The sequence below is a fragment of the Pan paniscus genome, chromosome 4 (genome assembly GCF_029289425.2).
Source record: "Pan paniscus chromosome 4, NHGRI_mPanPan1-v2.0_pri, whole genome shotgun sequence".
In the NCBI taxonomy this organism is placed as follows: domain Eukaryota; kingdom Metazoa; phylum Chordata; class Mammalia; order Primates; family Hominidae; genus Pan; species Pan paniscus.
The window spans coordinates 20,740,897-20,768,705 of NC_073253.2; the positions used below are offsets into that span (position 1 = coordinate 20,740,897).

The 27,809-nt window shown below is 35.8% G+C and overlaps 1 protein-coding gene across 6 annotated transcripts in view; it reads right to left on the bottom strand.

Moving 5' to 3' along the window:
• The window catches only part of SLF1 (SMC5-SMC6 complex localization factor 1), a 97,505-nt gene that overhangs the window by 56,368 nt on the left and 13,328 nt on the right, over positions 1–27,809 (bottom strand). For 5 of the 6 annotated variants that reach the window (XR_004671431.3, XR_010112182.1, XM_034959765.3 and 2 more), the window contains exons 4-9: positions 27,549–27,789; positions 14,896–15,058; positions 8,733–8,876; positions 6,514–6,657; positions 4,932–5,081; positions 3,598–3,720 (exon numbers count right to left, since the gene is read on the bottom strand). Coding sequence is in view for 4 of the 6 variants with exons in the window: in XM_034959765.3 (XP_034815656.1) it covers positions 3,598–3,720; positions 4,932–5,081; positions 6,514–6,657; positions 8,733–8,876; positions 14,896–15,058; positions 27,549–27,789 (965 nt within the window). In the remaining 2 variants the exon portion in view is untranslated. The remainder of the gene's footprint in view (positions 1–3,597; positions 3,721–4,931; positions 5,082–6,513; positions 6,658–8,732; positions 8,877–14,895; positions 15,059–27,548; positions 27,790–27,809) is intronic. The other variant, XM_034959766.3, reaches the window with a different exon arrangement.

Below are 27,809 nucleotides of genomic sequence, written 5' to 3' on the forward strand. Positions count from 1 at the left end.
AATATTATACCCAGAAAACCTATCCTTCAAAAATAATGGAGAAATAAAGTATTTCCTGGACAAACAAAAACAGAGAATTCATTACTAACAGACCAACCACACAAAAAATGTTTACACAAGTCCTACAATTGGAAGCAAACGGATGATATCTACCACCATGAAAACACAAGAAAGTATAAAACTCACTGTAAAGCAAAAATACAAATGAGAAAAGAGCCAAATGTCACCAATACTAAAAAAAAAAAAAAAAAAAAACCAACTGCAATGATAAACAATAAAAGAAGAAATGAAAAAAGGACACACAAAACAACCACAAAACAATTAACAAAATAACACAAGTAAGTCCTCACCCATAATAACCTTGAATGTAGATGGATTAAATTCTCCACATAAAAGATATAGACTGGCTGACTGGCTACATGTATTAAAAAAGCAGTGTGTTGCCTATAAGAAACTCTCTCCACCTGTTAAAACATGTAAAGACTGAAAGTGAAGAAGAATGGAAAAAGATATTCCACAAGAACGGAAACCAAAGCGAGCAGAAGTAGCTATACTTACATCAGAAAAAACTTTCTAAGTTAAAAACTATAAAAAGAGATAAAGAAGGTCATTACACACTGATAAAAAGATCAATTCCGCAAGAAGATATAACAATTCTAAATATCTATGTACCCAACTTGGAGCACCCAGATATATAAATCCAGATCTTGGAGCACCTAGATCTAGAGGGAGACAGAGACTTCAACACAGTAACAGTTGGGGACTCTAATACCCCATTCTAAGCATTGGACAGATTATCGAAACAGAAAATCAAAAAACAGACATTGGATTTAAACTGCACTTTAGAACAAATGAACCTAACAGACATTTAGAGAACATTTTATCTAACAGCTGCAGAATACACATTCTTCTCATTAGTATATGGGACATTCTTCCGGACAGACATTAGGCCACAGAACAAATTTCAACACATTTGAAAAGATCTGAAGTCATATCAAGTATCTTTCTCAGACAACAATGGAATAAAACTAAAAATCAGTAAGAAAAACTTTGGAAACTGTACAAATACATGTAAATAAAATCACATGTTCCTAAACGACCATTGGATCAATGAAGTAATTGAGAAGGAAATAAAACATTTCTTATAATAAATAAAAATGGAAACACAACATACCAAAACCTATAGAATACAGCAAAAGCAGTGCTAATAGGCACATTTATAGAAAAAATGCCTAATATCTAAAAAGTAGAAAGATCTCAAATAATCAACTTAACAATGCACCTCAAGGAAGAAGAAGAGCAAGAACAAACCAAACCCCAAATTAGTAGAAGGAAATAATAAAGATCTATTATTATTTAGATTAATTATAAATTAATATTTATTAAAGATATATAAATAAATTTTAAATAAATAATAAAGAGTAGAACGAAACAAAATAGACTTAAAAACACATAGGCTCAATGAAACAAATAAGTTAATTTTTTTAAAAGTTAAACAAAATCAATAAGCCATTAGCAAGACTAACAAAGACAAAAAAGAAAAAACCCCAAATAAATAAAATAAGAAGTGAAAAAGGACACATTACAATTGATATCACAGAAACACAAAAGAATATTAGAGACTATTATGAACTATACACCAACGAATCAGAAAACTTAGGGGAAATGGATAAATTCCTGGACACATATAACCTACCAAGACTGAATCAGAAAGAAACAGAAAACCTGAACAGACCAATGAGATTTAATCAGTAATAAAACTCTCACAACAAATAAAAAGCCGAGGACCAAAAGACTTTATTGCTGAATTCAACCAAATGTATAAAGAACTATCAACAGCACTTTTTAAACTGTTTCAAAAAAACTGAAGGGTAGGGAATTCTACCTAACTCGTTCTACAAGGCCACCATTACCCTGATACCAAAACCAGACAAAGACACAACACAAAAAGAAAACTACAGGGCAATATCCCTGAGAAAAGCAGATGCAAAAATCCTTAACAAAATGCTAGCAAACTAAATCCAACAACATAGCAAAGAGTCAATACACTATGATCAAGTGGTATTTATCCCAAGGATGCAAGGATGGTTCAACATACACAAATAAGTAAATTAATAAAAACAAAATGAAGGACAAAAACTATATGATCATTTCAATATATGCAAAAAAGCTTTTAATAAAATTTCTTCAACATCCCTTCATGATGAAAACTCTCAACCAACTAGGCACAGAAGTACTTCAACATAACAAAGGTCATACACGACAAACCTATAGCTACCTTATGTGAAATGGGAAAACCATGAAAGCCATTCCCCAAGGACTGAAACTAGAAAAGAATGCCTACTTTTACAACTTTTATTCAACATAATACTGAAAGTCATCCTCACCAGAGCAATCAGGCAAGGAAAAGAAAGAAAAGGCATCTAAATTGGAAAAGTAAAATTGTCCCTCTCTGGAGACGACATGATCTCATACGTAGAAAAACATGAAGACTTGACAAAAAAAAAAATCACTTAAAACTGATAAATGAATTCAGTAAAGCTGTGAGATAAAAAGTTAACATTCAAAAATCAGTAGCATTTCTATATGCCAATAATGAACTAGCTATAAATCAATCATAGAAGCAATCCCATTTAGAAGAGCTCTAAAAATTATAAAATACCTAGGAATATATTTAACCAAGGAGGTGAAAGATCTCTACAAGGAAAAAACGAAAAAACACTGATGAAAGAAATTGACATGGACACAAACAAATGGAAAGACATTCCATGTTTACGAGTTTGAAGAATATGGTTAAAATAACCAAATTGCCCAAAGTAATCTACAAATTTAATGGAATCCCTATCAAAATATCAATGACATTCTTCTGTGAAACAGGAAAAACAATCCTAAAATTTGTAAACAACTGCAAAAGACCCTAAATACCCAAAGCAATGCTGAGCAAGAAGGACTATAAATACCCAAAGCAATGCTGAGCTGGAGGCACACACTACCTGACTTCAAAGTATACCACAAAGCTATAGTAACCCAAACAGCATGGTACTGGTATAAAAACAGACATATAGACCAGTGAAGAACAGAGAATCCAAAAATAAATCCACATATTTAAAGCAAACTGATTTTGAACAAGGTGCCAAGAACACTCACAGGGGAAAGGACAGTCTTCAATAAATGATGTTGGGAAAACTGGATAATCATAAGCAGAATGAAAACTAGACTGTTATTTCTTCACCATATACAAAAATCAACTCAAAATGAATTAAAGACTTCCAGGTAAAACCTGAAACTATAAAACTACTAGAAGAAAACACAGGGGAAACACTTCAGGGCATTGGTGTAGGCAAAGAATTTATGGCCAAGACTTCAAACACATGACTTATCTGTGACATTATTGAGGTATAAATAGCACAGAATTCAGCCTATTTACTAAATGTCCAAATACATTACTGTATAATGGACTAATAAACTAAGAAAATCATTTTAAGACATATTAAACATACTAATGAATCATATGTATAGATGTATATATAATTATATTTTGAATACACTACAGTAGGACACGATATTATACAAAATTTTTCATGTGCCAAGTTTTACCTGAGCTCTATATATGTGCTTCCTTAAGGTATTTTTTATTTCAACAACATCCACATCTGTCTTAATAGCCATGGCTTTTGATTCTTTGGCATATTCAGCAAAAATAGAATTCTTCATTTCTTTCTGCATATAGCAAAGTAAAATGACTTTAGAAAATGTACTAAAGACAGTGTCAACACAGATGATATCACAAAGGACAATATAAGAGGAACACATTCATACCATGTTAACCACAGCAAAGATCCTCACAATCATATATCAAGATTACACAATGAAAGAAAAAGCTCAAAAAGCAAACATTTCAATTTGTAAAGAATTAACTGATATTTACATATGTACTTTCTTTTTTTTTTTTTTTTTTTTTTTACTCTTTTTATTTGCTCCTGCCAACATATGTACTTTCTTAAGGCACTTTTCACTTTATCCTGTTCCAAATCGTTCCTGGAACTGCTTTTTTGTTGTTGCCATGGTCATACAAAACAAAATTCATTACTTATTTACCTTTATCATTTTCCTGAAATTCTTCTGAATATATGCATATATACATAATATGGCATTTATTTATGTATTTAGGTATTTATTTTTGAGATGGGGTCTTACTCTTGTCACCCAGGCTGGAGTGCAGTGGTGCAATCTTGGCTCACTGCAACCTCTGCCTTCCGAGGCTCAAGCAATCCTCCCACTTCAGCCTCCCAAGCAGCTGGAACCACAGGCACCTACTACCATGCCAGCTAATTTTTTGTATTTTTGGTAGACATGGGGTTTCACCATGTTGCCCAGTCTGGTCTCCAACTCCAGAGCTCAAGCAATCTGCCCCGTTGGCCTCCCAGAGTGCTGGGATTACAGGTGTGAGCCACCGCATCCAGCCCATGGTATGGTTTAGATCGTTAAAAAAAAAAAGTCATACTCCAGAGAAAATTTACCCAAGAAGCATTCAATTTTAAAAACAAGACATCTCATTTAAAATGGTCTGTACTATACAAAAGAGCAAAATAAAATTTACATTAGAAAGTATTACCCAACTATACACACATGTAGTTTTAAAGATTTTTTCATTTTAAGAAATAGTCTTTTCCAGTTTCTTTTTCTTATTCATCACATTCAGGCAAAACAAAATTCACTGAATACCTTGATTATTAACTCAGATTTCTTTGTATATGCATGTACAAGTACATTTACTGTGAACCAAAGTTAACTGGAATATTAACTATGAATATTACACCAGATTGACTCAAGATTTTTTCTTAAAACATGTAGCATTATATATGTAGATTATATCAGAGAACAGCCAAAAAATAAAAAAGAAAGCTATAGCTTAGCTTACAAAGCTTTACCTGATCTCTATTATATATGTGCCTTCTTAAGGTACTTTTTATTTTTTCATGTTCAACGTCTTTCTTGCAATTGCTTTCTTTTTCTTTCTTGCGTTTTCTCCTCAAAGTATAACTCCTCTGAATATCTTCATCTTTTTTCTTAATTTCCTTCTACATGTATTTAGACCACAATTAAATCTCAACATCAATGACATATGTTACAAAATCCAAATAAACTCAAGAGTGACTTTCATACTTTCATACACATTAAAAAATAAAGAAGTACGGCCGGGCGCGGTGACTCATGCCTGTAATCTCTGCACTTTGGGAGGCCAAGGCGGGCGGATCACCTGAGGTCGGGAGTTAGAGACCAGCCTGACCAACATGGAGAAATCCCATTTCCACTAAAAATACAAAATTAGCCAGGCGTGGTGGCACATGCCTGTAATCCCAGCTACTTGGGAGGCTGAGGCAGGTGAATCGCTTGAACCTGGAAGGCGGAGGTTGTGGCGAGCTGAGATTGCGCCATTGCACTCCAGCCTGAGCAACTAGAGTGAAACTCCATCTCAAAAAATAGAAATAAAAATAAAGAAGTACGTACAACAGAAAATCTCATCCATTGACAGAGTAGGTGTACATTAGTAAAATATTTTGAAAAAAGTTGGACACTGCCTAGTATAGTTGAACATGCACAGTCCTTATGACCCAGCAAGTCCATTCCTAGGAATATACCAACTAAGCTAGAGAAATTACTAAACATGTATCCCAAGAGGTATACAAGATAATGTTCATATTATTCATAGCAGAATTGTTCATAATTGCAAAAACTTAACAATCAAACACATAAACCAATAAAAAGAAGCCCAAAGGCTTATCAACAGTAAAATGGATAAAAGATATTATTGTGGCATAGTCAAACAATAAAATTTTATATACATTAGCAAAAGAAGTCTATAAATAACATAAACTATAAAATGTTCATGAATAGACAAAGCTAAACCATATCAGTTAGAGATACACACACAGCTGTTAAAACTATAATGAAAAATAAGAAAATAATTAACACAAATTCTAAGACAAAGATTACTTCTTAAGAGGGAGAAAGGGGATGCATTAGAAAATGATATAGCAGGCTGGGCGCAGTGGCTCACGCCTGTAATCCAAGTACTTTGGGAGGCGGAGGTGGGCAGATTACAAGGTCAAGAGATCAAGACCATCCTGGCCAACATGGTGAAACCCAGTCTCTACTGAAAAAATTACAAAAATTAGCCAGGCGTGGTGGTGTGTGCCTGTAGTCCCAGCTACCTGGGAGGCTGAGGCAGGAGAATTGCTTGAACCCAGGAGGCAGAGGTTGCAGTGAGCTGAGATTGTGCCACTGCATTCCAGCCTGGTAACAGAGCAAGACTCCATCTCAAAAAAAAAAAGAAAAAAAAAGAAAAAAGAAAATAATACAGCAGGTCTTAAAAACTGGTAATGCTCTATTTCTTAATCTAGCTATTGGATACATAACTCATTTTTATATATTTTTTAAAAGCTAAAGAAAACTGTTCTATAAACACTATATATATTAAAAATAAATTATTTTTAATTTGGAAAGTTGTACCTGATTTTCATATGTATGTCTTCCAAAGGTATTTCTCATTTTAACAAATTTCAAATCTTTACTGGAACCACTGAATTTTTCTTTTTTGTGATGTTGAATCAAAATAGAACCAACATTAACATCTTCATGATTTTGCATTTCTTTCTGCGTGTTTGTAAACATAATTTAGTTAAGACTGTGGATTAAATATAGCCTTAACACAATCAACACAAGTCACAAAAGAAAAACCCATCCAGGAACGTAGGTTTTGTAAAATATACATACAAGGTTAAATAGAGTAAAGAGCCCTCTGAATTATGTAAGATAAAGCAGAACATAATTGTTTTCAGTTCACAAAGCTTTATAGTACGTTAACATATATGCTTTAGTTTACCTATGTGCTGAATTCCGATTAATGAGTATTACAAATCATGTTGTTTAATCATTATACCAAAATAGCTATTTCTAAAAAAGGATATTTCTACTTGAATTTTACATACATAATTTGAGTCCTAAAAAGAACTCAAGAAGACATATATACAGTCATGCACTGCTTAACGATGGGGATATGTTTTGAGAAGTACATCGTTAGTTGATTTCGTCATTGTGCGAACATCAGAGTCTACCTACACAAACCTAGATGGTATAGTCTACTACACACCTAGTCTATATGGTATGGTCTATCGCGCCTAAGTTACAAATCTTTATGACATGTTACAGTATTAAATGCTATAGGCAACTGCAACACAATGCTGAGTATTAGTGTATCTAAACATAGAAAGGATACAGTAAAAATATGGTATTATTATCTTATGGGACCACTGTCATATACGGGGTCCGTTGTTGACCAAAACATCATTATGTGTACATGACTGTAGATGTATTTTAATGATTTCCATTTATCTTACAAAATTTCTATTTTATTCTTTTGCCATGTTTATTCAAAACTAAATTTATTTTAATAACTCCATCTTCATTCTACATTCCTTTCTATATGTAAAAATGCTATACACTGTGGTTTACAATGTATATTTCACAAGAGGCACATCAACTCAAAAAAGCTTCTCATTAAAACATGCACATATAGTAAATTACAAGAAGTAGTCTTCTAAGTCACATAAATATAAATATACACTGGAAAAGTCAGAAAAAAATGCAAAAATATTTTAAGTTTGGAAAGTTCTAGCAAATCTTGCCATATACAATTTCTTAAGGAACTATGTAATCCCAGCACTTTGGGAGGCCGAGGCGGGCGGATCACGAGGTCAGGAGATCGAGACCATCCTGGCTAACATGGTGAAACCCCGTCTCTACTAAGAAAATACAAAAAATTAGCCAGGCGCAATGGCGGGCGCCTGTAGTCCCAGCTACTCGGGAGGCTGAGGCAGGAGAATGGCGTGAACCCAGGAGGCAGAGCTTGCAGTGAGCCGAGATAGTGCCACTGCAGTCCAGCCTGGGCGAAACAGCAAGACTCTGTCTCAAAAAAAAAAAAAAAAAGTTCCAAATTATTCCTAGAATTACCTTTCAAAAATACTTGACAGACATGGTAAAAACAATTTATTTTGAATTTCTTCCTAGTTATACATAAAACTTTTAGTTTAGACTAATAATTATCAACTTAATAATTTGATAAATTAACCAAATAGACTGCTTTATAAAACACAATATGAAAGTGAACATAACTGAACATTAGCTCTTCTAGAGCAGAACTAATAATGTCCTTTTTGTGGTTGCTACTGCTGTTTGAAAAGTTGTACTTGACAGCCACCATACCATATATGCTTTCTTGAGGTACTTTTTATTGCTCCAAGTTCAAAGTCCTTCCTGTTTTATTGTTTTACAAGTTAATCAAAATAGACTTCATTTGTGTATTTTTAAATTTTATTCTATATAAATACTTGAATTTACATGAATTATATATTGCGCTCTCAGGTAAGAAAAATGCTTTATAAGACACATGATGTTACCTAAACATACAGTTTTTAAGTAATTACCATGTGTTGAGAACGCACTATGTATAAGGAACTCTGTATATTTCTATATGCATACAAACATTACTTCAACAAGAGTTCCCAGAGACACAGGACAATTTCCTAACATGTTCAAGTCACAGACTATAAACACATGGTTCAAACACCAGCCTTCTGATTCCAAAATCTGTTTTTTCCACCATACTTTGCCTCTCAAACAATTCTATAAGAAACATCAGAAATGTATGTTTTTCAGCCTATAAAGTTTACCTGGGTTCTATACATTGTCTCTCTTAAGGCACCTTTCATTTCAAGAAATCCTGCATCTTTCCTGAAATCTTTGTTTGTTTCTTCATTGCTATGTTCAGTCCAAACAGAATTGGTTTGGGAATCTTCATCATTCTGAATTTCTTTCTGTATGTATGTAAAAATGGTTTAGGCAATCATCTAAGTGTATTTTCAATATTATGTACGTTTTATGGTACTCAACTTTAACTATAATACTTTGTTAGTCAAACAAGTAGCTAAAATGCACCCTCTTAAATCAAAGGATGTTAAACACTGATAAAAATCTTTCAGGGAAAAAATCATGATAGTAAAGGTCCTGAATAATAAAGTGATTTCTGTATATCTCAAGAAAAGGTAATGCTTTGTTCATCTACTAACAAGTCATTTTTATGAATAACCAAGAACAAAAATATTTTATCTAGTCCCTGTCCAAGCTAAAGTTACAATCTAGATTTTACAAATCATCGATTATAGACAGACTTCTTCTTGGATTATTTTTCAGTTTTTTCCTGGTAAGACTTCTCACTTGCAAGTATACCCCACATAGAGAGGAAAAGGTTACACAATACTCTTACTTGAATAGCAATAAACAACAATTATCTTAATGTAGCTCTATCTCAAACAACAAAATTTCTCTTGCCAAGGAACCCAAACTACATTCATAAATCAACTTCCAATAATTATTTTAAATTCATTGCATACATACTTATACATATAATTCTGTAAGTTTAGTAATATAAACAAGCTGGGAGTAAAAGTTCATGACAGTTCCCAAAATGTACTTATGAGAGGCTGTTCAGGCTGGGCACGGTGGCTCATGCCTGTAATCCCAGCACTTTGGGAAGCCAAGGCGGGTGGATCACAAGGTCAGAAGATCAAGACCATCCTGCCCAACATGGTGAAACCCCGTCGCTACTAAAAATACAAAAATTAGCCAGCCATGGTGGCACATGCCTGTAATCTCAGCTACTCGGGAGGCCGAGGCAGGAGAATTGCTTGAACTTGGGAGGCGGAGGCTGCAGTGAGCCAAGATCACACCACTGCACTCCAGCCTGGGTAACAGAGCGAGACTCCGTCTAAAAAAAGAAAGGCTATTTTCAGAGATTCACAATCTCTACCCAAAGAGACTGAAGAATCACAGTCTTCCTAGGGAACAATTATAAAAAAACAAAACGTGTTAAGGCCTTTAACGTGATCTTTAGTTCCCTCTCACTCGCACTTGGTAACCTATGTTAAAATGAGAGCCGTCCTTTTAGCAGGCTGCAATCCTGAAACCACAGAATAATCCCTGAGAATAGCTGATTGAATTTCTTTTTCAGCAACTCAGAAAGGTGAAAATGAAAACTAAGAAAATAAAGACTTTTCTCCCTTCCTATTACTGGGACCAAAGAATGTATCAACAACAATTTCTGTTAAGCGCAACTTGCAGGTGGGGGGAAATGAGTACCTGGCATTAAATTTTACATGGTTGGTAATGGGAGGATAAATCCATAGGCTTAGGTCCTCAAAAAATGTCCAGAATACAGGATGAATTAATCCCATATACATTCTCATTATGGAGAATGCAGGGAACATACCACTATCATCAGCAACAAGGCAAGAAATAAACTGTTTCCTAATCCTGAATATATTTACTTATGTGTCCATTTCAGATGCTACATATGAATCTGTAAATTAAGATGTATGATACTAGTACCCTACATAAGTTAACTATTTAAAAATCACAACCTGATACAGAAGGTATAACATTTGAAAGTTTTGAAATTGAATAATCTATTATCTATACAGCTAAACAAATGATCCACATATATTTTTCTCTAAGCCACTAATACTTTGTCTAATTGGTGACTCTTATGAAATATAGAGAAATTATTTAACTATAAATAGTCATTTTTATTCCTTATAAGTATCTTAGTGTCAATTATGTACTAGGCAATGGGTTAGGTGTTTGTCTCCTTTTATAATCTAGGAAAGCCAGTCCAAGACTAGTATATTTTGTAAAGTATAGTGCTATGCACTAAAGGATAACTAAAAGCCTGCTTAATCAGCTACCTATTCTATTATCTAGGAGTAGGGCAACACAGTTGTGGCAATGAGAGTTGGCTTTTGATTCTGATATTTGACTTAGTTTCCTATCTTTGGCTAGGTATAATTGAGATGCTCTGGTCTCCAGGTCTTATTCCAATATTCAGCCAAAGCATCTGTCACATAACTTGAATGAACTGATTAGACCAGATGCATAAGAAGAAGAAGAGACATATAAATCAAGAAAGGCAGCCCTTTGAGTGCTACTTGGTTCTTAACTTGTACTTATACCCTGATGCTTAAATAGTATTTCATAATCCTATGACTAGATATTCGTTTATGGTATCGATTACAGCATTTATTATTTTTTAACTACCTACAAAGAGACTGGAAATCTAATAATACTCAAAATGGGGAGACAAAAAGGATCTAGGAAAGGAAGATTTGAGGAAAGAAACCTTAAAATTTACTGAGTGGTTGGCTTTAAGTTTCTGCTCTGATACATGACAGTTGTGGGATCTTGGGCAAGTTACTTACCCTCATTTTACCTCAGAATTTATCCCAAACAGTAAATGGAGTCATAATACATACCACACATGAACATGAGGTTTAAATATGACTAAGCATGTAAAATGCTTAACATATAGCCTGACCCATAATAATCACTCAGTAACTATTACTCAAAGTAGTAATAGTAATAATTCTCACAATCACCAAAGCAATGTAGTATTAGCTTCTACACACAAAGGGAGAAACTGAGGGACACAATAAATGACTTTCCTATGGTCACAGTGCTACATTATAAATGTGGACCACGAATTAGTTGATCCGTCTCAAAAAGTCTATGCTGTTTCTGTTATTCCTAATATATTCCCATAAGACTGCTGTAGTTCATTTTTCTTTCTTAAGTAGTCAAGATAAGTTTTCAGTATTCCTAGGTAGCCTCTCATTTTTATGAAACCTTCCTTGGGCCAAACAATTGAGATACGTTAGTCATTTGTTCCTCTGCATTCCTGTACCTTGCACATAGTTTTACAAATGCACGATTCATATGAATTGCAAGTAACAGTGTCCATGCTTTTTCTCCATTGCTAAATACTAAGCATCTCAACGTGTGATATATGGTCTTATTCATTTTCATATCCCTAATGCACTGCATAATGCCTGGTACAGCAATGGTCTTCGATAAATATCTATAAACCTGAAATACATAGATTTCCAGTTCTGGTACTCAGAAGCTTTTCAAAAAGTATAAGAGGGTTAAACAAAACTTTTTTAAAAAATACAATGTTACCTTAAAAAAAAAAGGGGACAAGGTCTCACTCTGTTGCTCAGGCTGGAGTGCAGTGGCACAATCATAGTGCTAACTGCAGCCTCAACATCCTGGGCTAAAGCAAACCTGCCTCAGCTTAAGAGTAGCTAGAACTATAGGTGTACCACCACATCCAGCAAATTTTAAAAATTTTTTGTAGATATGGAGTCTCGCTACGTTGCTTAGGCTGGTCTCAAACTCCTAGCCTCAAGTGATCCTCCTGCCTCAGCCTCCCAAAGTGCTTGGATTACAGAACCACCACGCCTGGCTTGTTACTATTAACTCAGTCATTTTACATGGCAGCTTTTCTTGGATGACACTTCAAGATCCATCTAATGAGGACTGGAATATGATCTATACTGAAGAAAAGCAAGACACTGAAATACAGTTAACTTTCTAATGTCTCTTCTTCTGTGATCAGAAGTGATCACAATATGCCTTCCTTATTTGGATTGGTTATGAACTCCCAGCTGTTTGATCCAGAACTTATAAAACAATGTATTCTAAAACCAAATATAAGTTGGAGACTTTCTGCTATCTGGTTGATATACTATTGCTGCCCCCCACTATTTCAGCAGCTGGATATGAATGTTGTTAGAATACTGCAAAATAATATTGTAGATAATGCATGGTATATGTTGCACTTTAAGCATTATTTTCCAAGTAAAAAAGAAAATTAATATACCTTTACTAATCTAGTTAAGAACAACTTTCGTTCTCTTCATAGTTAATACTACATTTAAACTATTCAGAGCGGTCTATCAGATAATGTGCTTTTGGCTACAAATAATAGAAAACCAACCCAAACTAACTTAAACAACATGGAAATGAATTACCACACAGAAAAGCAATGTGATCTAATCGTAAAACAGGTTTCAGTGTTGTTTAATCCAGCAACTTAAGTAGCGCCAGGGTCTAGATTCTATGTCTACACTCTGCTAACTACAGGGCTGGTTTCACCCTAAGGTGAGTTCTTTTCATGGTTAACCAGTAGTATTTCAGGTTACATTCTTCTGTGTTCATAACTAGCAGGAGTCAGCCCATCAGTGGCTTTCTTCTCATTATGAGAAAGCAACTTCCTAGAAGCTCTTACATACTTCTCTTCATGACCCATTGATCAGAATTGGTTCAAATGCTCATTCCTAACTAGTGACTGTCAAGGACAATGAGATTATCCATAGTCCAAGCAGACATATTCCTTGAACTAAAGTCAAATTTCCAATATCCATTGCTGCTACTCATTAGGGAAAGGTAACTATATAATGATATATTACATGTAATTTTGGAAGACTCAAACATCTTTCACAAATTCTCTATTAACAAATATTGAATGAGAACCCATGTGCCAGGCTCTTTGTGAGGTGATCAGAATAAAACAATGGAAAAGACAGACATGATGCCTGATGACAAGGAGCTTTTGGTCTACATGGGGAAACAGACATTAACCAAATAATCAATTACTTAACCGTAATTGTAAGGAGTACCAAGCTAAATAATGCTATGAGAACACATAGGTGAACCTCACTGAGTAAGGGGATCAAGGAGGCTTCCCTGTAGAGTAACATTGTAACAGGAACCTGAAAGATGAGCAGAAGGCAGGAAGACCCACAGAGTGAAGGAGTAGTGGAGGATAACTTTTCAGAAGGAGAAAATATCTTTTGAGAAGACACTGAGTTAGGAGTAGCTTAGCTTATTTAAGACACTGGGAGAAGGAGTTTTCATATAGCATAGTGAGCACAGATAAGAGTGAAGCAGGATACAATTGAAAAGACAGAAATGACAGGAATCCTGTGGGAACTTGTAAGCCGTATTAGAGATTTAGGACTTTGTCCTAAGAGCAATGGGAAGCTACTGAAGAGTTTTACGTAGGTGAGTGACAGGATCAAAATTGTTTTAGAAAGAGCATTTTGATTGCTCTTTCTGAATGAGCTAGAATATACTAAAGGAAAAAGAAAGAGTAACTAGGAAATTAGAGTAAAAAGGTAGAGTTACAGGAAGATTAATCACAAGCCTATTCCAGGAGTGCTGAGGAAAGATGATAAACTCAGTATGATGTTAGTACAGAAGTGCAGAGGAAAGATGGTAAACTCAATATGATGTTAGTACAGAAGGAGAGAAGTGGTTTGATTCAAGAAACATTTGAGATAAAATCAGTAAGACTTAGTAGTTGACAGATGTGAGAAGTAAGGGAGAGAAAGATTTTAAGGGTAATTTCCAGATCTCTGACATAAAGTATTAGATAAAACATAATGGTATCTACGAGATGGGAAACAACGAAGATGATTTTTCCTATAACAAGGTCGTTTTTGGACATACTAAGGGTTCTCTTCTCCCCTGAGTGCTCTTAAAATTCTTCTTTGCTTATCTCCTGGACAGTTTCTTCTAGGGTTTGATGCCCATTCAAACAACTTGAGGAGCATCATCCACACCAAGTAAGGAGGAGGATGTAGGGGAATAGGACAGGACAGTATTTCTAAACCCTTAGAAATAGCTCTCTTTTCCAAAGGAAAAATAACCCCCAAATTCTCATACAATACTATATAATACTACATATTCTACTACTTTATTTATACTGTCATTAAAATACTTAACGTTAAACTTAACTAGTAAGCTTCTTTCAAATCTACAGGAAGTATTCATGAATATTTAAGTAATTGAGAGCCACTGCCTTTAAAAAGTGTCATTTAAATTACTACCAATGTATTTTCAAAATTTAGAACACAACTTTAATATATATTTTACTATATTGGTATTTTATAAAATGAACACATGAAACAAAATAAAATGTTTACTATTTATTTTACTTACCTCTAAAAGAAAATCACCTAGATACTGAATTGGATAAAATGGAGCCTTAAAGTTATCTTTTTCTTTCTCAGCTTTAATTCTTGCATTACTGGCAATCACATGAGTTATTCCATTTGGTGAACTTTTTGGTAAAATAACATTTGCCTTTCCAGCCTCCAAAACTCTAAATAAAAATGTAAATGGTATAAAAGTATTAGAAAATTTGAGTTTCTTTAGTCAAATTATCTAAATTAATTATTTCTTAGGAGTACGAATGGACTTTTCTAATAGGGACTAATTTCTTTGGGCAATTGAGGATCACAGAGAACACGGCTGCAATTTCTTAAATTATAAATTGTTCAGAGTAGATATTTAAGAAATCATAGTAGTTTTTCTACCTATCTATTTCTTGATAAAGGAAAGGCTTTTAGGGACCAAGAATATTAAAGTATTCCCTAAGGAAAAGTCATGTCAATAAACCAAAAGATAATGAAAGAAGTCTAAGGAAGCGGCTATCCTCAAAGGTAACGTACTCCCAAGAAAGTAATTCTGGACCATAAAATATGGAACCAGTTGCAAACACTCCTAAAAAGTTAGCTTTCAAAAAATTTTAGCCTTGAACTACTTAAAAAAAAAATTAGCCTTGATCTATGTTAAGAAATACATTTTACAAAATAAAAAAATAAAATCAGAAAAAAACAAATGAAAAAATACATTTTACATTTAGACTAAGAAGACACACACAAGGGTGACAGACATACAACACAAAAGTTTCATGAAGTTCTGCTTCTGCTTAGGCTTTAGAAAGCCACAAGAGAGGCTACCACCTAACAGTAAGAAAAAGCCAAATAATCTACAAAATCCTAACTTTTATTGACCCCATCAGAAAACCGAGGTAACAAGTCAACCAAGTAAGGTGATTTCTGAAGAGGGATAAGCTCTTTTATGAAGAGACTGGACAACCAAACTATTTCACTTTTGGCAGATCAAAGAAGCAACACAGTTCCCATAAAAACATGTAAAAATTAAGTAAAGTTTACAAAATTTAAGGGGCAAGTATAGCTAGCATCACAGTTTAGAAAGCTGAAAGTCTGTGACATAAGGGAAACCTGTCCTCGCTAGCATGCTCTTTGCCACATGACTCCATTAAATGCTCATGAAAAAGATTGAAGGCAGGTTAGGAGAAATGCAGGGAGCTCTCCTTGACAGCATAAGTGGGCTAGTGGTGACTGGCTGCCATTAACGGATAGATGTAAAACCAGGCCCACTTCTCCAGACCGTTCTCTCATATAAAGCAAAAGCCTTAAGTCATTTGGGTAAGAATAAGACAGTCTTTTGCCTTCAGACCTAGGAAAAGATGCACTGCTTCTCTTGGAGGGGTGGAAATAAAACTTACCTGCCCTTAGGCAAGGGTTAGGAAAACCTGCTGCTGCCCAGCCTGGGAAAAATACCCACTGTTTCCGGATGAGGGACAGAAGCAAAAAACATCTTCCCTGAAGGAGCAGCAGGAATGTCACTTAGGTCCCAGGTCTTGTATCAATACACAAGAGAGATCTAATACTGGGGGGGAGGCCGGAAACCCTCTTGCCCAGGCCACTGCCTACATGTACAGGGCAGAATTTAGCTGCAATGGAAGTTTGATAAACAAATGCTGAGAAAGCCCCAAACCCAGGGACCAATAGTACGGAAAATGCTTAAGGGTGAAGCTTGTCTAGCAAAACTGAGAATACATCTACCCACACCCTCGACCTGAAGCTGAGTAACAACAGAGAAAGGAAGAGCATGAAAAGAGACACCTTCTATGACCTAGTGGTTTAAGGATTGTTGAAAGCTAGGGCAGAGCAAGAATAGTGATGAGAAACGCTCCAGCATTCCAGTCCAGTCCCCATAATAAGCACAAAGAAACTGGAGCCCACTGTTGTAAGCTGAAGTGATGCATTGATGGTGATTACAGAATTAACAATACTCAAATTCAGCTGTCTTGTCATTTTCTGCTGCTATAACAGAATACTGAAGACTTGGTAATTTATAAGAAAAATAAGTTTTTATTCTTGGACTTTCAGAACTCCAAGAGCATCTGATGAGAACCTTCCTGCTGCATCATCCCATGAAGATAAGCAGAAGAGCAAGAGAGACCATGTGAGAAAGAGCTTACTTTTATAACCAAGCCAGTCCCATGATAATGGCATTAATCCCTTCTTAAAGGCCCCACCTTCCAATACTTTCACTATGGCAATTAAATTTCAACATGAGTTTTTGTGGGGGGGTGGGGTGGGCGGGAGGGAGCAACATTCACCATAGCACTAGCTCAACAACTGACAAGATTAACTCAATCACCCATACTAACCACCTTACAGAAGAGGTAGGTCTAATTTTTGGATATAAATATTCACATCAGCCTCTATCAATATTCTTGTATATGTGATATCTGGCATGCAATAAAAAAAATACACAACATACAAAATAGGCAAGAAGAAAACCAAACCACTGTTAAGAGAAAGGAATCAACAGTATACACTGAAATATGACCCACATGTTGAAATTATCAGAAAACAACTTTAACATAACTGTGACTGATGTGTTAAAGGAACTAATGGAAAAAGTGGACAACATACTTGAAGAAATGAGGAATTCACTGGAGAGTTCAATGGAAATGGTAGAAATAAAAGGCATTATATCAAAGAAGTTCTTCGACAAGCTCATCTGCAGACTGAACACAACTGAAAAAGGAATCACTGAATTTTAAGATTGGTCAATAGAATTATCCCAACTAAAAATTTTTTTTTTAAAAAAAGAACAAAGCATGCAATAGCTATTGAAAATAATCAAATAGTTTAAAAGGCATGCAGTGGAGTTCCAGAAGAACAACATGAAGGAAGAAATATTTAAAAAATAATGGCTGGAGAGTATCATATTTAATAAAAACCAAAAAACTCCACATACACAAGCTCAGAGATCCTCAAGCAAAATAAATCAATAATAAAATACACAAACACAAACACTCTACTACACATCATAATCAAACTAGTAAAAACCAATGGCTAGGAGAAAATCTTGAAGAAAACCAGGGAAGACAAAATGATACAAACGGAAAAAAAGAATGACAGCTGAGTTCTCATCAGAACTATGTAAGCCAGAAGAAAGTGGAAGAGAATCTTTAATTACGAATTAAAGTGAAAAAAACTGTCAACCCATAATTCTATATGCAGTGAAAATATCTTCCAAAAATAAACACCTTCTCAAATAAAAAATGAGATAAATCATTACCAGCACACTTACATTATAAGAACTGTTAAAAAGAGTTCTTTAGGCAAAAAAAGGTATGATACCAGAGGAAAATCTGGAGCTACACAAAGAAACTAATGCCAGGAAATGGCAAAAATGAAGTCAAATATTGAAGATATATTTCATTATTTTTAATCATCTTAAAAGTAAATGACTAGCAAAAGTAAAATATTACCAATGTATTTGGAAGTTTATAATACACAGAGGTCAACAATAGAAAAAAGGATAGGAAGAACAAATGGAAATACAGTTAACCCGTGAACAACACAGGTCCACAAAAGTTACACACCAAGTGTGTCTGCCTCTCCTGCCTCCCCTTCCACCTCTTTTGCCTCTGCTACCCTTGAGACAGCAAAACCAACCCTTCCTCCTACTCAGCCTACTCAATATGAAGGCAACAAGGATGAAGACGTTTATGATGATCCACTTTCACTTAATGAATAGTAAATATATTTTCTCTTATGATTTTCTTATAACAAAATTTATGTTAACTGTTTACATTATCAGTAAGGCTTCCAGTCAACAGTAGGCTACTAGTTATGTTTTTGGGGAGTCAAGTTATACATGAATTTTCAACTGCACAGGGGGTCAGCACTCCAATCCCACATTGTTCAACTGTCAACTGTATATTGTTTTAAGGTTTCTGCACTACATGCAAAAAGATACTGTTTGACATTTGACTATGAACAGTTAAAGATGGACACTGTATATATTACAGCAACCATTAAAAAAAGAGATCTAATACAGAGATTAAAGGAAACCATTAAAAACACTGAACTAGTGGAAAAGAAGTCAAGGAAAAAGGGAAAGCAGAATAAAGAAATGATGGGATGGCTGGCTGCAGTGGCTCACGCCTGTAATCCCAGCACTTTGGGAGGCCAAGGTGGCCAAATCACCTGAGGTCAGAAGTTTGAGACCAGCCTGGCCAACATGGTGAAACCCCGTTTCTAATAAAAATAGAAAAATTAGTCAAGCATGGTGATGTGCGCCTGTTATCCAGTTATTCGGGAAGCTGAGGCAGGAGCATCATTTGAACTTGGGAGGCAGAGGTTGCAGTGAGCCAAGATGGTGCCACTGCACTCCAGCCTGAGCAACAGAGCCAGACTCCATCTCAAAAAAAAAAAAAAAAAAAAAAAGGGAAGAAAAGAGATGAGAAAAAAATAACCAGCAAGATACTAGATTTAATTCAATTTGTCAACAATTAAATGTAAATGTCCTCAACAATGCAATTAAAGGCCGAAATTGTCAAATTACATTTTTAAGACTCAGCTGTAGAATGTCTAAAAGAAACCCATTTTAAGTAAAAGAATACAAAATGATGTACATGCTGATGTTTCTCAAAGGAGTGCTAAAGTGGCTATATTAGTATCAGACAAATCCAATTAATATCAAGCCTGGGATACCAGCGTAAACCACAGAACTTCATAAAAACTGTGAGAGGGCAAAAACAAATGGTCTCACTTTGACCCATCACACCTCTCCCTTACCCAAGTTGGCATAGTGCCACACACAAAGGATTCTCCAGGGCTCACGGTTACTATTGCGGGCAAAGAGAACTGGAGGCAGGCATTGAGCTTTTATAGAATTCTGAGATACATCTCAGGAAGTCCACTCATGTGTCACCTCAAAGGGAGGACAAGGGGTAATGGCACAGCTAGACAACCTGGGGTCAGATAGAAACAAAGCAAGGAGGCCAGGCGCAGTGGCTCACGCCTGTAATCCCAGCACTTTGGGAGGCCGAGGTGGGCAGATCACGAGGTCGGAGATCGAGACTAGCCTGGCTAACACGGTGAAACTCTGTCCCTACTAAAAATACAAAAAAAATTAGCTGGCGTGGTGGCGGGCGCCTGTAGTTCCAGCTACTCGGGAGGCTGAGGCAAGAGAATGGCGTGAACCCGGGAGGTGGAGGTTGCAGTGAGCTGAGATCGCGCCACTGCACTTCAGCCTGGGTGACAGAGTGAGACTCTGTCTCAAAAAAATAAAATAAAAAATAAGAAGAAGAAGAAACAAAGCAAGGAGGTGGAGCTCACAAAAACCAGCGCACAAATCTTGGTGGTAGCGCAACATACCTGCCATCAATGGCACCAAATCAGAGGTATCAGTCAACAGCACAGCACCTGCAAAGCTATTGTGGGATGTTCTACCTGGCGGGAATTTCTAGATGGGCAGCCTCCAGGCCCAGCCTCAAATCCTACCCCATGGCCTCACCCAGGGAGTGAGAGACTCACCACATCGCCAATATAAAAAACCAGGGGCTAGTTCTGCCACAACTGGGAATTTCAACAGCACTTTGTGCAGCCTCAACATTCATGCCAAGATTCTTCTTAGGATGGGAAAGGACCGCCACACTGCATTTCGGCAGAGTGGGGGCTAGTTCTGCCATATGCAGGAGAACAGCATTCAGTACAGCCTTAACACACATCCAAAGACTCCATTTAGGGAATGAGATGCTAACCACAGTGTACTTCATTAAAGTACAGAGGCTAGTTCTGCCACACTCAGAACTTTAAACAGTGCTCAGCTTAGCTTCAAAGCCCACCTCAAGGCCCCACCAAGACTGTGAGGCAAACCCCAGTTGTAATTTGTACTAAGCATAGCAGTTAGGCCCATCCATCTTAAGCAGCAATTCTACTTAATCTTGGGGTACAACCTGCAACTTTGTCCAACTGCAGATCTCAAATATTGGTAGTACCTAGCCAGGGAATACACCCTGAGCCTGGCCCAACTGGAGACAATTGCAGCGCCTAGCCTGCAGCTCTGCCTGATTGCAGAGCTCAGCCAGTGGTTTTATCTAACAGCAGAGCCCAGCCAGCACAATCCCCTCTCCAAAATCAATGCAAAGGTAGCAGCCCAGCCATACAGAGTAACAGAAAGCAAGCTCTACCTGCTTGGAGTCATTACCAGCCCATACAGAATCACAAGCAGTGATCTCCCAGTGATCACTAAACAGTGAAATTCTATCCCTGCCAAGGAACACCTGGAAGACGTGGCTGTTCTTTCAAAGATTACAAAGAATCAGGGCACCTCCAAAGAAATTAACAAAGCTCCAACAATGGACCCTAAAGGAATGGAGAGCTATAGATCCACAGAATGATAGACAAAGAATAATCCCTTTAAAGAAGTTCAGGCCAGGCATAGTGGCCCATGCTTGTAATCTCAGCACTTTGGGAGGCCAAGGTAGGTGGATCACTTAAGGTCAGCAGTTTAAAACCAACCTGGCCAACATGGCAAAACTCCATCTTCACTAAAAATACAAAAAAATTAGCCAGGCATGGTGGCAGGTGCCTGTAATCCCAGCTACTTGGGAGGCTGAGGCAGGGGATTCGCTTGAACCCAGGAGGAGGAGGTTGCAGTGAGCCAAGACTGTGGCACTGCACTCCAGCCTGGGTGACAGGGTGAGGTTCCATCTCAAAAAAAAAAAAAAAATCAGTAAAATACAAGAACATACAGATTAAAAATTAAATAAAATATGGAAAACAATACATGAACAAAACAAGAAGTCTGACAAAGAAAAAGAATAAACAAAAACAAAATAGGAAATTTTGGAGATGAAGAATATAATTGCTAAAGTGAAAAATGCAACAGAAGACTTCAACAGCAGCAGGCTTAATCAAACAGAGGAAAGAATCAGTGAGTTCAAAGACAGTACGTTTGAAATTTTCCAGTCAGCGAAGCAAAAAAACCCAAAGGATGAAGAAAGCCTATGGGAATTATGAGACCTAATAACTGTATAAAATCAGCAGAAGAGAGAGGAAAGGGACCAGAAAGCATATTTATGGAAATAATGGCTGAAAACTTCTGAATCTGGGAAAAGATGACCACATCCAGGGACAAGAAGCATCGTGGTTTCTAATCAAATTTAACCCAAAGGAGTATACCAAGGTATATAATAATCAAATTATCAAAAATCAAAGACAAATAAAAAATTCTGAAAGCAGCAGGAGATAAGAAACATATCACATACAAGAGTCTGAACGTAATTACCAGTGGCTTTGAAAGCAGAAACACTTCAAGTCAGGAAAGAGGGCTATGATATACTCAAAGTGATAAAGGAAAAAACTGCCAATACCTTACTTACCTGGATAAACTGTTCTTCGGAAATAAGGGAGAAATTAAAAATTTCCCAAACAAAAACTAAAGTAGTTTATCATGATAAGGGCTGCCTGATAGGAATTATGAAAGAAAGTTCTTTAAGCTATATCAAAAGGCCACTAATAACATAAAACATACAAAAGTATAAAACTTAACAATCTAAGTAATGTAGAATCATATTCAGAATACTCTGGACTAAAATGGTGGTGTGTGAAGCAATTTTATCTCTAGTGCAGTGGTTAATAGACAAATCTATCAAAAGAACCATAGCTACAATTGTCAGGGGATACAAATTAGAAAATAATATAAATTTTGACATCAAAACATAAAATGGGGGAGAGTAAATGTGTAGAGTTATTATATATGACCAAAGTTATCAGTTTGACATAGTCTAAGAATAAAATGTTTTATATAACTACATGGTAACCACAAAGGAAAATCTCTACTAGATACACAAAACATAAGTAGAAGGGAATCAATGCAAACCACTACAGAAAACCATCAAACCACAATGGAAGACAGCAACATAGGAAGAATGAAACACAGTATATACAAATCAACTGGAAAACAAACTACAAAATGGCAAGTAAGTTCCTTACCCACCGATAATAACCCTAAACATAAATGGATTAACTTCTCCAAACAAAAGACATAGAGTGGTCAAAAAGATTGAAAAAGCAAAAAAAAAAAAAAAAAAAAAGCCAAGTATGTACTGCCTACGGGAGACCAACTTCACCTCTGAGGACACACAGAGTGAAAATGAAGGGATGGAAAAGGATACTCCACGTAAACGAAAACCAAGAGAGCAGGACTAGCTACACTCCTATGAGACAAAATAGAATTTACATTGAAAAACTGTAAACATTATACCTGAAACTGCAAAACTATTAGAAAAAAACACAGGGGATAAACTACAGGACATTAGTCTGGGCAATAATTTTTGGATTTGACTCCAAAGCTCAGCCAACAAAAACAAAAACAGGAAAGTGAGGTTACATAAAACTAAAAAGCTTCTGCACAGCAAAGGAAACATTTAAGAGAATGAAGAGGCAACCTGTGGAATAGGAGATAATATTTTCAAGCCATATGTGTAAAAAAGGGTTAATATCCAAATACAAGGAACTCAACTCAACAGCAAGAAAACAACCTGATTAAAAATGGGCAAAGGATCTGAATAGACACTTCTCATAACAAGATAAACAAACGGCCAACAGATAAATTTTTAAATGCTCAATATCACTCACTAATCATTAGGAAAATGAAAATTACATCTCAGTTCTGTCAGAATGCTTATTATCAAAAAGATGATTATTAGTGAAGATATCGAGAAAAGGGAGCCCTGGTATTCCCTAGTTGTTGGGAATGGAAATTAATAAACCAGTATGTTAAAGAGCTATCTGCACTCCCATATTTACTGCAGCATTATTCACGACAGTCAAGTTATAAAACCAACCTAAAGTGTACATCAATGAATAAAGAAAATATAGTATATACATATACACAAATAGAATAATATGTAGACTTTAGAAAGAGAGCAATTATGTCATTTGCAACAACATGGATGAACTGGAGGACATTATGCTAAGTGAACAATCCCAGCACAGAAAGACAAATACTATTTTTAACTTATATGTGAAAGTCCAAAGAAAATTAGATGTATAGAACCTAAAAGTTGAACACATAGGTGCAGAGAACAGAATGGTGGTTACCAAAGGCTGGATGGAGGTGGGGGAATAGGAAATGTTGACCAAAGGACACAATGACAAGTGTTTGAGGTAATAGAAAAAAATAAATAAAAATTACAAAATCAGGGCCATTGAGAAAATACGTATGCAACTGATAACAGGAATTCAGTATAAATAAAGCAAAAGCTGATAGGACTAACAGAAGTAATGACTAATCTGAATTACAGTTAGAAAATTAAATTATTCTATCAGTAATTGGGAATTATATAATAAACTTGTAAATAATCAATGGGTCAAAGAAGAAACGAAAAAGAAAATTTAAAAATACTCTGAACTTAATAAAAAAGCAAACACGATTAATACAAATTTGTGGGATGTGGATAAAGCAATGCTTGGGGGCAACTAATAGAAAAACAGAAAGGTCTAAAATCAATGATCCAAGTTTTTACCTCAAAAACAAACAGAAAAATAACAAAAGCAAATTAAGCCTAAAGCAAGAAGTACGGAAATAATAAAACCAAGGACAGAAATCAATGAAATGACAAACAATAGAGAAAATTAATAAAACCAAAACGAGAATTTAAATTTCAATTTCCAATTGTTCTTTGCTAGTATATGAGAATGCAATTAAGTTTTATACAGTGATCTGTTGTCTTTTGATCTCGCTAAATTCACTAGCGAGATCTTCTAGTATCTTCGTTAAATTTTTTAGTACACAACCATGTCTTTGGAAATAAAGACAATTATTTTTCTTTCTTTGCAATTTTATGCCTCATTTCTTTTTCTGCCTTATTGCAATGACTAGTACATCCAGTAAATGCTAAACAGAAATTTTAAGAGTCAGCATCCTTGCCTTGTTACCAATCATGGGGGAAAAAATCTTTCACCATTAAATATCACATTAGGTTTAGATATTTACATAGATGTCATTTATCAGGTTTAGGATACAAAAATCATTTTTAAAAATTGCAAATAGAATCAGCAAAATATTAAAAATGAACCAGAAAAAATACACCATGATGAAGTACAGTTTATCTCAAGAATACAAGTTTGGTTTAACATTTAAGAATCAATCAAGTGGCCGGTCGCAGTGGTTTACGCCTGTAATCCCAGCACTTTGGGAGGCCGAGGTGGGCGGATCACCTGAGGTTGGGAGTTTGAGACCAGCCTAACCAACACGGAGAAACCCCATCTCTACTAAAAATATAAAATTAGCCGGGTGTGATGGCATATGCCTGTGGTCCCAGCTACTCGGGAGGCTGAGGCAGAAGAATTGTTTGAACCCAGGAGGCGGAGGTTGCGGTGAGCCAAGATCACGCCATTGCACTCCAGCCTGGGCAACAAGAGCAAAACGCTACCTCAAAAAATTAAAAAAAAAAAAAGGTCGGGCGCGGTGGCTCAAGCCTGTAATTCCACCACTCTGGGAGGCCGAGGCGGGCAGATCACGACGTCAGGAGATCAAGACCATCCTGACTAACACAGTGAAACCCCACCTGTACTAAAAAATACAGAAAATTAGCCGGGCACCTGTAGTCCCAGCTACTCAGGAGGCTGAGGCAGAAGAATGGCGTGAACCCGGGAGGTGGAGCTTCCAGTGAGCCGAGATTGCACCACTGCACTCCAGCCTGGGAGACAGAGCGAGACTCTGTCTCAAAATAAATAAATAAAAGAAACAAACAAGTATAATTCAACATATTAAGAAAACAAAGGAGAAAAGCAAATTATCTCAAAAGATGCAGATAAAAAGTTTAAGAGCAATCTATAATAGCACCCCAAAACACAAAATACCTAGGAATAAATTTAATAAAATATGTGCAAGATTTATATAATGAGAACTATAAGACATTAAAGAACAAGCGGAGAATACATAGTTCACTAATAGGAAGACTCAATATTGTTAAGATTTGACCTATAAAATACAATCCCAATCAAAATACCAGTTTGCATTTTCACAGAAATTGACAGTGATTCTAAAATGTGTACGGAAATACAAAGAATCCAGATTCACTAAAACAACTTTTAAAAAGACTAAGTTAAGAAACCCATAGTACCTAATTTCAAGACTCACTTAAAGATACAGTAGCCAAAACAGTGTAGTGTTGGTATAAGGTAGATATAGAGATCACTGGAACCAAACAGGAAGTCCAGAAATAGACCACACATACATGGTCAATTGATTTTCGTTAACAGTGCCAAAATAACTTCAGAGCAACGGGAACTCTCATACACTACTACTGGGAATATAAAATGGTACTACTTTGAAAAACAGTTCATAGCTCTCTGCAGCCTCCAACTCCTGGGCTCTAGGCTATCTTCCCACCTCAGCCTCCCAAGTGGCTAGGACTAGGACATGCATCACCAAGCCTGGCTAATTTAATCTGGAAAAAAAAGAAAAAAAAATTTTGTAGAGACAGCATCTCGCCATGTTGCCCAGGCTGATCTAAGACTCTGGGGTCAAGTAATCACCTCCTGCCTTGGCCTCTCGAAGTGCTAGGATTACAGACCTGAGCCACTATGCCTGGCCAGTTTGGCATTTTCTTATAATGTTACACACACAATTGCCATCTAAAACAGTATAAATTCATGCATTCCGAGATATTTCCCAAGAGAATTGAAAACATGTCTACATGAATACTTGTAACCAAATGTTCATAGCAGCTCAATTTATATTAGCAAAGACAAAAAATATCCCAAATATCTACCAATATGTGAATAAACAGACTGTAACATATCCATGGAGTAGACTACTACTCAGCAACAAAAAGGAATGAACTGCTGATATACACAAAATGGATGAATCTTAATAATACTGTACTAGAGAAATGAAGCTATATCAAAGCAGTATTTAAGTATGATCCCATTCATAAGGACCTCTTAAAAAGTATACATCTAGTCTATAGTGATAAAAAGGAAATTAGTGGTTGCCTGGTGTTGGTGGTACAGAACTAAATGTTCAAGGACACAAGAGAACATTATAGGATAATGTACATGTAACAGATCTTGATTATAGTGAGGGTAACATGGGTGCATCAATTTGTCCAAACTCATCAAAATATACCCTTAATTTGTGTGCATTTTATTGATTATAAATTACATTTAACTAAGAGACAAAAACACTCCCCACCCTCTTGCCATAAAAAAAAGTAACAGCAGTCTTAGAATACAGTTTACCCAATAAAAAAGCTTTTAAAAATATACCAAGGACAAAATGAAATAAAATTATGATGAAAACAGTATGAATAATGAAGACAGCACTACATAAACCCAGAATGATGCTTTTGTGATAATACCAAAAGTCTAAAAGTGCTTCAAAACTAGAAACAAAAAACTCCCAATTAGTTTTCCTTTTTTGTTTTGCTTGAGTTGGCCAAAAGGAATAACATGGAAAGTAAAATAGAGATATCCAGAATAATCTAAAACAATATTGTAAAGTAGATTTTGTTCTATTAAAGACACATAAGTCTAAACGAGCATAATGGCTTACCTAGGAGATTGGAGTAAATCACCATGGCTCATTTGGGCTAATAATTGCAAAAAAATACAGAAAGTACTCATGCAAATCAAAATTATTTTCTCATTAATTGCTTTAGCTTTTATGTAATCACATCCTACCTTATAAGAGAATCACTTCGCTTATCAGTTCTAATAAGGAGGACAACTTTCCATCTGTGGAAGGCTCCTGGAGCACCAGTGCGTTTCAGTTCTTCACGCCATCTTTTAGGTGCAGATTGCATTTGAGGTGAATAACGGGAATCTTTTTCAATTTTATATCCCCATTCATAAATTGTTTCATCAAGCCATCTGCCACTTTTGGCACTATGAATTATATAGTCCTTGGTTAGTATCCACTTTCCTAGAAAGCAAATGAGCTGT